This window comes from Echeneis naucrates, chromosome 20 (genome assembly GCF_900963305.1).
Source record: "Echeneis naucrates chromosome 20, fEcheNa1.1, whole genome shotgun sequence".
NCBI lineage: Eukaryota > Metazoa > Chordata > Actinopteri > Carangiformes > Echeneidae > Echeneis > Echeneis naucrates.
This window is the reverse complement of record NC_042530.1, coordinates 6,807,760-6,820,490: the sequence shown is the minus strand read 5'-3', so window position 1 is coordinate 6,820,490 and position 12,731 is coordinate 6,807,760. Positions and strand designations below refer to the sequence as shown.

The following is a 12,731-nucleotide window of genomic DNA, read 5'->3' as shown; positions in this document are numbered from 1 at the left end:
GAAAAAACAGAAAAAACACACAAATCTTGTCACAGAAAAGTGAAGTAATTGAGAAGAAGAATTTTTTATGCTGCCTTCTTTAAACATGTAATAGAGACTTACCTCAGCCTTTTTAGCTAATGAACTAAATCAACATGCTTATGAATTTTCCATCATCTGGGGTTGCACCTTGAAGGGCTTGCAGAGTGTCACACTGGGATTGTAACCCTTTTTACTTTTGCTGTTATTCACCCATTGACCCTACAATTTGTGGTCCTGTTTCTAGATTTGCTGTACGCAAAGTGCAATAGAGAATGCATCCAATTAGAAATAAAGGCTTGAGACTAAGAGACTGAGAAAGTGTAAGAGCTTCAAGGAATCCATGAAAGCCAGATCGTCAGGGTGTAAACATGATCCTTTTTCGCCATCCTTTGGCGAAATCAAGAACTACAACCAAACACACACCCAATTGAACACAAATTATTTGGATGCAAATGAATTTTATTTCACACGTTCCATTTGGCTTGTTTGGGAAAAATGCTGTGCTATCTAATTGCTCCTTGAAACCTGAGGAAAGCATAAAAAGGAATAAGAGTCAGGCAAGTGAGACAGGATGAAATATCCAGAATTACACCATAGACTATGGAGGAGGCTTACTGAATAGATCCAGTCCAGGAAAGAGGAGACCCTGGTGAAGACAGTGGGTTTATTCACTTGGTTGCACATTCCAGCTGGACCATAACTGACAACACCGTGGACTCTCCAGGCACCATCAATGAAACAGTTCAGGGGTCCCCCAGAGTCGCCCTGAGACAGGTAGCAAATCAGAAGAGATACAAGAGAGTTTGAAGAGTATGCATTATCTCTTACACAGCATCTACTATGCAGCTTTTCCATACCAAGGGTGATTTCTTTGTTCATGTGAATTTTTTTTCCCAGAATGATAATCTCTGAGAACTACTTTATTTATTGTGTATCGTCTTTAAAAACAAAGTTTACAAAATGCTTTGACACAGTACTCAGCGCACAGAGGTTAGAGGAGTTTCATAGGAGGATGTGATATATGTAGTCATGCATAGTTTCTAGGCTGGGTTTAAATCAAACAAATTTTATGGCATGATATGTTTGTTTGTTTGTTTGTTTGTCTGCATTACCTGGCAGCCTGAAATGACTCCATCCCCGCCAGCACATACCATGGTTTTCAGAGCAATGCTGCCCCACCAGTTATGCTGGGAGCAGACTGAGTGCTCCACCACATTGATGGGAGCCTCCTGTAAGATGTCAGGGACACTGCCGAAACCTGTGAAGAGAGAACATGGTCAATTTTTTATTACTTATTAAGTGTGTGTGTGGGGGGGGGGGGGTGCTCACCATTAATAAGCCCCCAGCCGGTGATGTAACAGGTGAAATCATGTGGCAGCATCTGGTCAGGGTAGGGAAGCTCAGCAATAGCCACATAGCCATTGTCATACACAGGCTCAGCCAGTCTCATCATAGCAATGTCATTCCTAAGAGAATTAATGAAACATACAATTGTATCATGAACAGCAAAGTACTAGATGTAGAAAAGCTGGTGTGCAACTTGTTCTCTATAATCAATGTGTGGTAGCCCTGTGACTAAAGAAGCACTTTTAAAATGATGAGATGAAATGGTACACTAGTTCTGTTCCCATTTACTGGAAAATTAGAGTGTTAAAAAAGAATTTGCAGACAAATGTCCCCAGAGCTGATACTTTTCCCTGGGGAAAATGCAATCAATGTTTTTTACCCGTTGGCAAGATCTCCAGTCCACCCTGGATGGACGATAATCTTCTCCACACGTTTGAACTGCTCGCTGCCGTCATACTCATACAGGTTATACTCACCCACCACAACACGATATTCACTTGGATTCATGCTGACAGCAACATATGAAACAAAAGCACACAATTAAATACAACAACCTATTCACAATACATCAAGAGCAGTTTTGTAAATGTTTTTCATATGTACAAGTGATGATGCCGAAAAGGACTGCTCACAAGCCCTACCTGAGGATGCAGTGAGCTGCTGTTACGATATTAAAAGGATCAATAATAGAGCCTCCGCAGATGTGGTAGTATGATCCGTCATTGTATGAGTCCAATTGGAGAGACACCTAAGAGAAAATGAAGAAAATTAAGCAAATTTTATTTATGTTCATGCTTAAGAAATCTGCACTTGTTTCTTTAAGTATTTGTTGAGAGTCATTGAAAAGAGAAGAAAGAAAAGGAAAGAAAAGAAAAGCCCATGGAGGCTTTACCTGCCATTTCCACTTGTTTGGTGGAGCATCGTAGCCTCCTATGACCCTCTGATTGTGAACATTATGGTTGAAGGGTGCCTCAGCACAAATCAGCCCTTTTGCATACACAGGCATATGAACATAAAGTACAATGGTTGCATTATTATGAGTTATTTTTAATCACCAACAGCCCTTAAAAAGCCCTTAAAAAGTTTCATATATGTTTAAAACTTACCAATGCAGGAGAGAAAAGCCACAAGCCAAATCATCTTGGAACAGTTCAGACTACATGCAGCCTGCTCCTAAGTATTTATATCATTTTGAGGCCGGAAGGACCTCAGCAAATATTAAGTAACCATTAAGTTTCCAGCCAATATCAGCAATCGATGCGGATTCTTCTGGCTCAAATGCACCTTATGTCATGTCATAAAACAAACAAAACATACTAAACAAATTGGAACGATCTGAGATGTTTTTCTCAGCTAGGTAGCAACTATTTATCTCTCAAAAGCCATATAGCTTGATATCAATATATTATGTTTGTTTGTTTTTTTAATTATTATTATTTTAGTGGGAATTATATTTAAAAACAAGAGTTCATATGTCTTATCATGGTGAGAAATGTGCAGGTGCATCCATGTGAATGCAAAGTCAGCTCAGCCATCTGTAGAAAGCAAGGCTGCAATGTTACCTTCAGATAACAGTCTCAATTTATTTAATGGCCAAAGAACCGGGGAAAATGTTCCACAGCCTGATGCCAGTTTTTGACTTTATTCTGCTCTATTTGTGAACAAAGAAATATCATTATTCATTATAGATAAAGATGTGTGATTATGTAGCACAAGGATAAATAATAATATCCATATCTAATTGTATGTAGAAATATCTGCAAGAAGCGGTTTCTAAAATCAAATCAGAAGGAATAATGGAAAAAAGAATGTAGAACGTTTTTAGTTATCTATCAAGGTGTAGTAAGAATCAATGTATTATTTACATCCATATATAAGATATATTCACATACGCTCCCTTGATGGGAGATAAAATCTAAGGCAAACCAATTCGTACATATCTGAAATGAACATAAATAATTCAGATGTTTATATTTCACAACAGGAGGTGGTGTGTTGTTCTTTTATCACAAATAAGGGTTAAGTAAGTTCACATCACGTTGATTTTTCATGAATGACATCACGTCTCCGTATTTACACCGGCGTTGTTCGTTGCTGGGCAACCGCCTTGAGGCAGGACAACTAATAGAACCTAGGTGACCGTGATCGCCTCTCGGAGATCTAGCGCAGCCTCACATCGATTTTTCTGCCATCTCTATTTATCAGCTTGGCCTGGCCGTCCCTCGCCGCTGTCAGCCGGTCTCAGCTGTTGGAGCTAGCTCGCTAGCAGGAGTCGGCGTGTAGCTCTCAGTAATGCCTCTCAACATTTCTCTACCTCAGTGACTTTCAGTCGGCGCTGCTCTCACGAAGCTGGTGAAATTTAGAGAGTAAAAATAAAATGGGGCTGACGCAGAGCTCGTTTCTGTCGGACGGCGGAACCAACAGCGGATATCACGTCCACGGGGTGAGTTGTGGCGCGGCGCAAGGTGAACACACAGCATCGTTCCGGTCACTTTTTGAGCCGTGGGTTAAATTAAAAGGACAACGCCAGTCGCCGATAAATAATGCTGCATGCTTCCCTTTTTAGACACATGAGGTGTTTTGTTACTGACTGTAGAAACTCGTAGGACCGCGGTCAGCTTTAATGGAGACCGCCCATGATGAGGTGGCACTAAGCACACACCCGAGTCTGCTACCGACTCACGGCTGGAAGTCATGGTGCTGCTAATATCCACTTATCAGTCCATTGAATACACAATGAATACGAGCTGTGTGACCACGCATGACACAAGGGGGCGACTCTGTTAAAGGTGTGAAATGAAAACAATGCGCAAATGTTTCAGGTCCAAGAGGACTCGCCTGCCTTCAGAGCCGGTCTGGAGCCCTTCTTTGACTTCATCCTCTCTATAGGAAACACCAGGCTGGTGAGTTCACACCTCTGATGCTGAAGTTGACACTGTGGTCATAGATCACCTGACCAAATGCCAAAAGAGTAACAAATGATAAATACTAGGTGGTGTTCAATGATGTTTGCATGCTGTTGGATGATTAAAAAATAACACTATTACAACATAATATTAAACATTTGTAACTGAGGAAGTTTGAACAGGCATTAATGGACCATTTACATAGCTATGTATTAACTAAATGCTATCACTGGAGAAGACTGTGGAACTCTTACCTTTAACTCAGTAGAGCTGAAGGTAGAAGAAACTTGTCGATAATGGGGATTTTTTTTTTTCTTTGCATTAATATGATTTTGAATGCGTTTCACTGCAAGTCCACCAGGAATGCCAGTTTTTCCCCCCTTGCAATAAAACTCAAACATCACACCTGTGTTATGGCATCAGGAGAAAACATGGCCATGTGGTCTGCTGCCATAATAGCATTTCATTTTCTTTTACCTGAGATATGGTTCCTAATCTCTGTACTATCACAAATTGGTTGTACAAAAAATGTTCTGTCTTGCCAGAATAAAGAGAATGACTTGCTGAAAGATCTCCTGAAAGCCAATGTAGAAAAAGCAGTCAAACTTGAAGTGTACAACTCTAAAACTCAGCGGGTGAGGGAACTGGAGGTGACACCCAGTAACATGTGGGGTGGTCAGGGTCTTCTTGGTGCCAGTGTCCGCTTCTGCAGCTTTGAAGGAGCCAATGAGAACGTGTGGCACGTTTTGGTAAGCAAACTCTATCTGTCTTGAATTTAGCTGCGTCTTGTATTCTCTCGCTGGCCTTAATGTAAAATAGTTACCATTCACAGTGAGCCAATAGTCAGGCCATTTTCTTAGTGCTTTTATTCTAATTTAGAAGAAAATGCAAGAAAAAGGAATTGTGGATTTCAAAACCAATTATTAGTAATATAGTCTATATTTTGAATAAAAAATTCTTCACAACTTTCTTTCCCTTTTCAGGACATAGAGGCTAATTCTCCTGCAGCATTGGCAGGCCTTATTGCACATGATGACTTTATTGTGGGAGCTGACCAGGTGTTGCAAGATGTGAGCTTCCTTGGTTTAGCTTTTTTTCTCTCATTTGTCATAAATGGAAATTTAAAGACAGGTGTATTGAACAAAGTGTACAATAAATTATTACTTTTTTCCCTAATACCTGCAGTCAGAAGATTTCTTTTCACTGATTGAAGCCAATGAAGGGAAACATTTGAAGCTGCTAGTGTACAACACACAGTCTGATCAATGCAGAGAGGTAGTGGTTACTCCCAATGGAGCATGGGGAGGAGAGGGGTGGTAGGCATTTATTTTGTCTTCAAATTAAAGCACACAATAGAAACATATTGCCATTTCTTGGAGCATCACCTTTGCCTTTGTGTTTCACTTTAGTTTAGGCTGTGGTATTGGCTATGGCTATTTGCACAGGATCCCAACTCGTCAGGCTCAGCCTAACAATGAGAATAAAAGTGTTCTGCAGTCCACAGTTGCTGGCAGTAGTGAAGAGGTGGTTGCAGGTGACCTTACGGAGGTACAGGGGATCTGTTTTTGTTCTTTCATGGAATGTTCTTGGTTTTTTGTTGAATCTGGTCTGAAACGCAACACTCTCTTTCCTCAGGTTCTTAGCGTGGCTGAATGTAGCCCTTCTAGTGTCAGTGAAACAGACTTTAGTCAAGTCCAAGCTGCTGTTCAGGACCTGCTCATTACCTCACCAACACAGCCAGCTGTATACTTAGGTAAGCAGTTCTAATTTTTAAGAACCATGAAATGGTTTTGAGTGTCTGGTATAGTTGTTTTAACACAAAATAATGAACATTTGTTTTATGCAAATCACAGATATGTCCAGCATATCTCAACATAAACCTGAAGGAAATACTCCAGACTCATCAGATTTGGGCTCCGGCAACGACATGGGCCAGATGTCCATGCCCATGATTGCTAATTATGGAGATGACTCTGGTGATCAATGTAGCTTGGGTAAGTACCTTTACATTACATAAAATGCATTAGAGTTGAAATCCACTTTTGCTTGCACGTCTCACATCTCTGTGTTAATTTAATATTTTAGTTGGTGCATTTGTTTCCATTGCTTCAGGATGAAAAGGAAGAAAACAATGTCTTTTATCAGATGTTTACAACAGCTAAAGTAGTAACAGCAGAGAATTATTACACAACCTAATGTGATGTACCAAAAAAATAAATCAGTTTCATTACAAAGCAGCCTCTAACCATTGCTATTACCTCAACATAATTTTGATTGGATGGTTATTATTTTGTATTCTCGTGAAGATTTTTCCTTATTATATTTTAATTAAAGCCTTTTTTCCCTTCTTCATTTTACAGATAGTTCCTCTGTTTCACAGAGACCTTCATCTCCAGAAAAGGAAGACGTATTAGACCTGTTGAAAACTGAGTTGGAGTGTGCTGTTGACCTGATCACTTCAACCCCTCCAGGCAGAGAGACTCTAGATGACCCTATTGACCTTGAAGCCACTGCAGAAAACATGTGTGACACAAATAACCCAGAGATACAAGGTAATACTTCTGAGCCCTCTATCTCAGCCGATATTATGAAGGAGGAAATCTCTGAGCCTCCTGCAACAGACAGTTAAGATGACTGCTGTACCAGAGAATCAGCAACATGTTAAACTCTTTAGATGGGTTACAAAAAAAAATTGAGAGCACACCATGAAACAGAAAAGCTCTCCCATGTGTTTGTAAGTTGCTTAGCTGGAGCTATTTTTAATTTAAAAGACTTTTATTTATATAAAAGTGCCACTACTGCATGCTGAATTGCACATTTAAGAGGGATGATATGTAGAAATCAAAGCTGGGCTGATAATTATAACTATATGAATGTATTCTATCATTTCAGTACACTGTATCTTTCAACTTCAGACAGATTAACACCTGAGTTGCTGTGAAAAATAATCATAGTTTGCACTGAAAAACCAAAGGAGAATAATATTCTCTCTCTTCTTTTCTTTGTTTGTTTGTTGTTGTTTTGTTTTTCTTGCTCATACTGTTACTACTTGCAAAATAGTATAAAACAAATAACAGACACATTTTTCTGGAGTTTACACACATCCATCAAGTGATTTTCATTTTTTTCCAGGTATAAATTTAGCATTTATTTTACACATAAAAAATATATTTTTTAATTCTCAGGCTTTAACCATTTTAAGCCCTTTTGCCTTACGTCTCATTTTAGCTGTCAAACTTTTTAAGTGTAGGTTTGATTTTTCTTTGGTGTAAATGAGTGAGTCACATGTGATGCAGCTTCTCTTACTTACTTCTTCCTCTCTTTCTATAAATTTGAATTATATTATGTTTAGGATTTTTTTATGGATGGATGTAAACAATCAAATATTTATATATATATATAAAAAAAGATGTTCAAGACAAACCTGCAACAGTTTACCTGTCTTTTTTGATAAGGTCTGCAGAAAAGTAATGCAGTGTCACAATCCTCTGTATTGAATATATACTGACACACAGCTTAAAGCAGTTGTGAAGCAAAACATGTCAACAAATAATCACCAGACTTTTCCTCCCTGGCAAACACACAATCCTTCCAATGAGTTCCAGTCAAACAGAAAAACATTACCTCTGTGTTGCAGGTAATCACTTTTTCCTGTTGATGTCAGTACTAGTTATTTGTGGTCTGAGACAGCAGGTGTCAGCAAACACTTCATTATAAAAGGAAATGTTTTTTTGCTGCCACTGCAGCTTCAAGAATTGCATCAGATTAAGTCTCTTGAATCATAATTTCAGTAATTAGTGAAGACATACTCAATTCCTATGCAGAATTCTCATCTCCTTTATGCACCCTTCTGTGTAATTAGGTATGCAGATTGCCTCATTAGAGGAAACTTGGCAACCTGTTCCTAATTTGTGTCATTTATATAATTCCGTGCTACATGTTTATTATCTGGAAAAGAACCATTGGTTCAGAGAGTGCCATATATATCATAAATAGCTTTAGTGGCCAACCCACATGACTGGAAAAGTCCCCTTCAGAATCAAACCCAGATCTGCCAAAGATTAAATAAATAAATAAAAAAAGCTCTAAGTATATTTGTGTTTGCTGTTGTTTTTTTGATCCAACATCTGACAAGCTGATTTTTTTTATAAATAGGCTGTATGCTAAATCAACCATTTACCAAACAAAGACTGTGCGCAATATATTTTTAATCTCTCGCACACAACTCTACATCAGATTAACCAAATATTCGTGAGATGCAAAAAATACAAAAAAACAAACAAAAAAGACATGAGTGCTACAGTAGCAGAGGGGGAAATGCTTCAATTATTAAACATGGCACTCTTCAGTTGAAGGGGGGTGGGGGGATGGGCACTGAGGGAAAGAAAAGACTGTGTGGGGGAAGAAACGCAAGAGGGAGATGGATTTGTCTGTATCCACCAGAGAGTGAGTGGTGTTCTTAAGAAAGCTTTGATCTTGTACACTTGCATGTTTGACTGTTTCGTTGTGTGCTTGTGTTTGGAGGCAGAGCTTTGGATCTGCCTCCACCCTGGAGTTTATTAGTGCAGATTTAATAAAAAAAATAATATGTAATGATTGTACAATCTACTCCTACTTTATAGCGTTGGACATATGGTGTATCTAGTGATGACCTCAGGGTGAGTGTGTTGTTTTGCTGCCTCCTTGTAAGGTTTAAGACATAAAGGTAGTATGATTTGAGGACGCAGCCTGAGGCGTAAGCCAGCAGCTGTGCATGAGGAGGAGCCAAAGGGTGAGGTGTAAGGGGAGCCACCTCTGGAGGAACATGTCCTGCCTTCTTTTTCTCCTATTTCAATGTTTCAAAGGACACTGTGACACAGCTGAATCCACTTGTCAGCTTAGCTTTATCTCAAGCCCTGAGAGACTCGGCTCACAGGAACTAGCATGGTGCCCGTTGCCTCAGCCTGTCGTTGCAGTATGACTAATTGTGAAATAGAATAACTGCAGAGAATCAGAGGGTTTGGACGGGTGTGGTTGGTGGCCTGACGGATAATGGATGAAAAAAAGCATAAAAACATGGTTCCTGAGGAGAGCAGTTAAATGTGAGCTTCAACCACAGTGGTCTACACATCTGCACATAAAACTGAATATTATTTTTTATTGACTAGAAAACAAGTAGCTACGTGCGGATGATCAAACAAGAAAATATTATATATAGCATTGCATTTTGTGCTTATTGCACAAAAGAGTTTTGCAAACAAGCCCTTTTTCTGTTCATATATGTCGGCGCAAATCCCCAACACTCCTATCGTTCTATTTTCGGTTCTTGCCACCTTCCAACCCTAGTCACAGATATCTTGCCACCAGTTGGCCTAAATTTGGAAGAGCTGCATCGACGCATCATGCAGTGTTCTTCACAGTGTGTGCACCACAGGCTGAAAATACTCTGTTAGTTCCCATCTTTGTAAGACCACCAACATGCATATTCTTCCGTGGTTTATATAAGAGGACAGTCACTCCTGAAAGTTGATCTCCTGCAGTATCTACCAGTAGCAGCCTATACAGTGCATTTCCTGTACCATTCAGAGAGCCAACCAAGTTAGAAAACCCCTCTTGGTGGGTAGATAGAAAAACGGTCCTAATGCCTCGATGAAATGACAAAGTGTTGGGCATTGTCTTACAAAATCCTCTGCAAAAATAATTTATATGAATTGGATGACTCGATGGTTGAAGTCTGGTTAAAGTCATGACTACATTGTTAGGGGAATATCCCTGTGATTAAAGGAAACCACCGTTTACTAGTAGCATGAAAAGGGAAATAAACTGTGGTCAAAAGTGGCAAAATAATTAAAGTGGCCAACCATCAACCATGACTCCTTCCTGAAGAGTTTGCGTGGCACTGTGACTCCTTCCTTCTTTTTGATTGTGGTAAAGTGTGCAAGAAGAACTATCAGGCTCACTGATGGTCAGGAGATCACCAGAGTCACTAGGCTTCATCCTCCCTTTAACTGCAATCCATCAAGTAGTTGCAAGTTTGGAAAGAGGAGGAATTACTAGTCTATGTTATGATTTTCCAACGTATGTTGACAATGTGGCCAGAACTCCTATCAGAAATGTCGAAATTAGTCCCAACACTTTATAATCTGAGATAAAAATAAAATAAAATAAAAAGTAGTTTTTGTTGGATTCCTTGTGACAACAGAGCAGTCGATGAATCAAACAGGATGCAGCAGCCGATAAGGAGGTTAAATATGGGTGCCCTCCTTTATTTCCAACACTAATTGCTATTCAGCTGGGCAGCAGGGCTGATCACACTGAACAGCACACATTGTTCCTCCATCAAGATGACCCTGCTGAGGTCATGACTGCGCCCATCTGCTACTGTTGCGCTTTTGACCTGATAAAGATTACTTCCCTTTCGTACACCCAAGATGTGCAAGTTTCCCGAAATTGGACCTTAAAAAAAAAAAAATCTTAAAAAGCTTAAAAAATCTTCCAATATCTTCCTCTCCATGTGGTATTTGTTTTCTAATATAAGAGAATGAATTAGATTTTTGAATTTAGTTCTGTTCGAGGCTTCTTGCTCTTAAAGACGTTTTTCTTCCCTGCAGTCGTCAGGTACAAACCGGAACTCTTTGTGAGAACTGTTGGGTTCTTCTCTTTAATATTACCAGGAATTAACTTTAACCTTTAAAGCACTTTTACATACGATATGTTATGATTTGATATGAAAAAGCGAATAGATCTTTTTGGGGGGGGGTTCTGGTGAGGTGCAGCAGAAGAGACAGAGGGACAGATCAGCACAGGCTCTTTCTGTGGATATGAGCAGTTGCAGAAATACAGCTAACCACATTCCCTGCAGTTTTTCTGTGTCTGTGACACATTTGTTGTGACATCCCCACCACTTCCCAGGCTTGGTTTTGACCCAACCGGGAGCTGTCTCACAGAGTTAACCTCATTTACCAGTTAACTATGGCCCGACAGAGCAATGCATGCCTAGCTTTGGGCTTCCTTAGTCAACATGATAAACATGCACACAGTATAGCATGCTATTCTACGAAGGGCAATGAAGCACAAAACACAGAATTTTCCAGGACTGACATGAGTTTCAGAAATGGTGGGGTAATTTTTTCGTCATGTAGAAAATGTCAGAGTCACGAGATGAGGCTGTGAAACAGCAGAAGGACATAGCGATCATGTGGATAGTCTGTAGTTACCAGATGTTGCAGCTGTGACGCTATAGACATATTTCATAATGCTGACTTATTTGCATAAATCCTAGCTTTAATGAGTGTCACACAGCACATATACCCCACCCCCTCCTAACAAATCTTCACTATATGTATATATATTTGTGTGTGTGTGTGTTTGTCCCACAGTATATTTTCAATGTGTGCTGGCCCAAAACCAAACTGGAAAACAAGTGCACTATTTTCTCCTGTTGATGAGTAAAATCCTTTGTTACATGATTTATCATCCACTTCTGCATACAGGTTTTGCACTTATTTCCAATTGTAGGTCCTTGAATCCACTTTGCCACTGCTCTGCTCTGTGTGTGTGTGTGTGTGTGTGTGTGTGTGTGTTTATGAGAAGACGACAGCCCAATTTGGCAACACAATATGTGCGTCACTCCACTCCTGACCATGTCAAGCCAGAAAGACAGTAATCCACCTGATAGGCTGAAGATCTGTGTTCCAGCAGGATGTCAATGCGGTTATGATGGAGAGGAATGAACTGTGTCAGCTTTTCAGAGCAAAATGGAGGCACCATGTCACGGTGCAGAGAGAGGGAGAGAGAGAGAGAGAGGGGGATTAAAAGGAATAGTGGTGCAGGCAGTTTTAAAATGTAGAAAATTATCTAGTCGAGCAGACAGAGGTGTGTAACGGCAGGGGGATTAAGAGAGGATGTGAAAAATGCTTCTTTGCTGCCTCATCTTGAGGGACATTTTCATGTTTATGCATCCAAAAGAAACAGTTCACTTCACACAGATTCAGTGTTATATTTCGGTTTTATACCGATAAATAGTCCTACTCTGTCTGGCACATATGTTCAGAAAAATCAGAGGTATCGTGACTGCAAATATACTGAATGTGATTAATCAAACCCAATGATTGTGTTTTTCAGTCAGTCGCAGAATCAAACAGCAGAATATATTGAAGCCCTCATTTGACAATCAGGGCTGACTTGAAGCAGCATATGCCCCAGCGTTGTTGGTCTGTGTACACGTTATTCGGGCAAATCCCGAATGCCTCAGACGTGGACTATATAATGATAGTAAAACAGACAGGTGGGAGGAGAATGCTGAAAATGAACAGAAGACACAGGCGAGAGGCGCCAAAATAAGAGTTGCCCGATGGAAAATGATGCATGTTTGTGTGTGGGTGGAATATGTACAGACTATGTGCTAAGTTGAAAACATGCTGTTATCAGGTTAGTTCAGAGCCACATTCTCCGGCGACAGCTGAGATGTGCAAACAC

General features: G+C 39.9%; 2 protein-coding genes across 2 annotated transcripts; one reads left to right on the top strand and one right to left on the bottom strand.

Moving 5' to 3' along the window:
• Nucleotides 1–376: 376 nt before the first annotated feature.
• Nucleotides 377–2,508, bottom strand: LOC115061345 (elastase-1-like). The gene is made up of 8 exons (XM_029529655.1): nt 2,475–2,508; nt 2,261–2,355; nt 2,010–2,116; nt 1,748–1,876; nt 1,351–1,487; nt 1,134–1,279; nt 621–786; nt 377–426 (listed from the first exon to the last, which is right to left on the bottom strand). Exons 1-8 carry the CDS (start codon nt 2,506–2,508, stop codon nt 377–379), a joined length of 864 nt encoding a protein of 287 aa, XP_029385515.1.
• Nucleotides 2,509–3,617: 1,109 nt separating this feature from the next.
• LOC115061172 (Golgi reassembly-stacking protein 1-like) lies at nt 3,618–7,587 on the top strand. The gene is made up of 9 exons (XM_029529440.1): nt 3,618–3,811; nt 4,191–4,271; nt 4,820–5,023; nt 5,258–5,344; nt 5,460–5,590; nt 5,684–5,822; nt 5,910–6,027; nt 6,128–6,268; nt 6,635–7,587. The coding sequence occupies exons 1-9, from the start codon at nt 3,746–3,748 to the stop codon at nt 6,901–6,903; spliced, it is 1,236 nt and encodes a 411-aa protein (XP_029385300.1). The 5' UTR covers nt 3,618–3,745; the 3' UTR covers nt 6,904–7,587.
• The last annotated feature ends 5,144 nt before the right edge of the window (nt 7,588–12,731 follow it).

Coding starts and splice junctions, on each gene's coding strand:
- LOC115061345 (XM_029529655.1), bottom strand. CDS start 2,508: ATGATTTGGCTTGTGGCTTTTCTCTCCTGCATTG. Junction 2,356..2,474: donor GGCTTTTCTCTCCTGCATTG/GTAAGTTTTAAA, acceptor TGTATGCAAAAG/GGCTGATTTGTGCTGAGGCA. Junction 1,877..2,009: donor GCAGCTCACTGCATCCTCAG/GTAGGGCTTGTG, acceptor TGTTGCTGTCAG/CATGAATCCAAGTGAATATC.
- LOC115061172 (XM_029529440.1), top strand. CDS start 3,746: ATGGGGCTGACGCAGAGCTCGTTTCTGTCGGACGGCGGAACCAACAGC. Junction 3,812..4,190: donor GCGGATATCACGTCCACGGG/GTGAGTTGTGGC, acceptor CAAATGTTTCAG/GTCCAAGAGGACTCGCCTGC. Junction 5,591..5,683: donor GCATGGGGAGGAGAGGGGTG/GTAGGCATTTAT, acceptor GTTTCACTTTAG/TTTAGGCTGTGGTATTGGCT.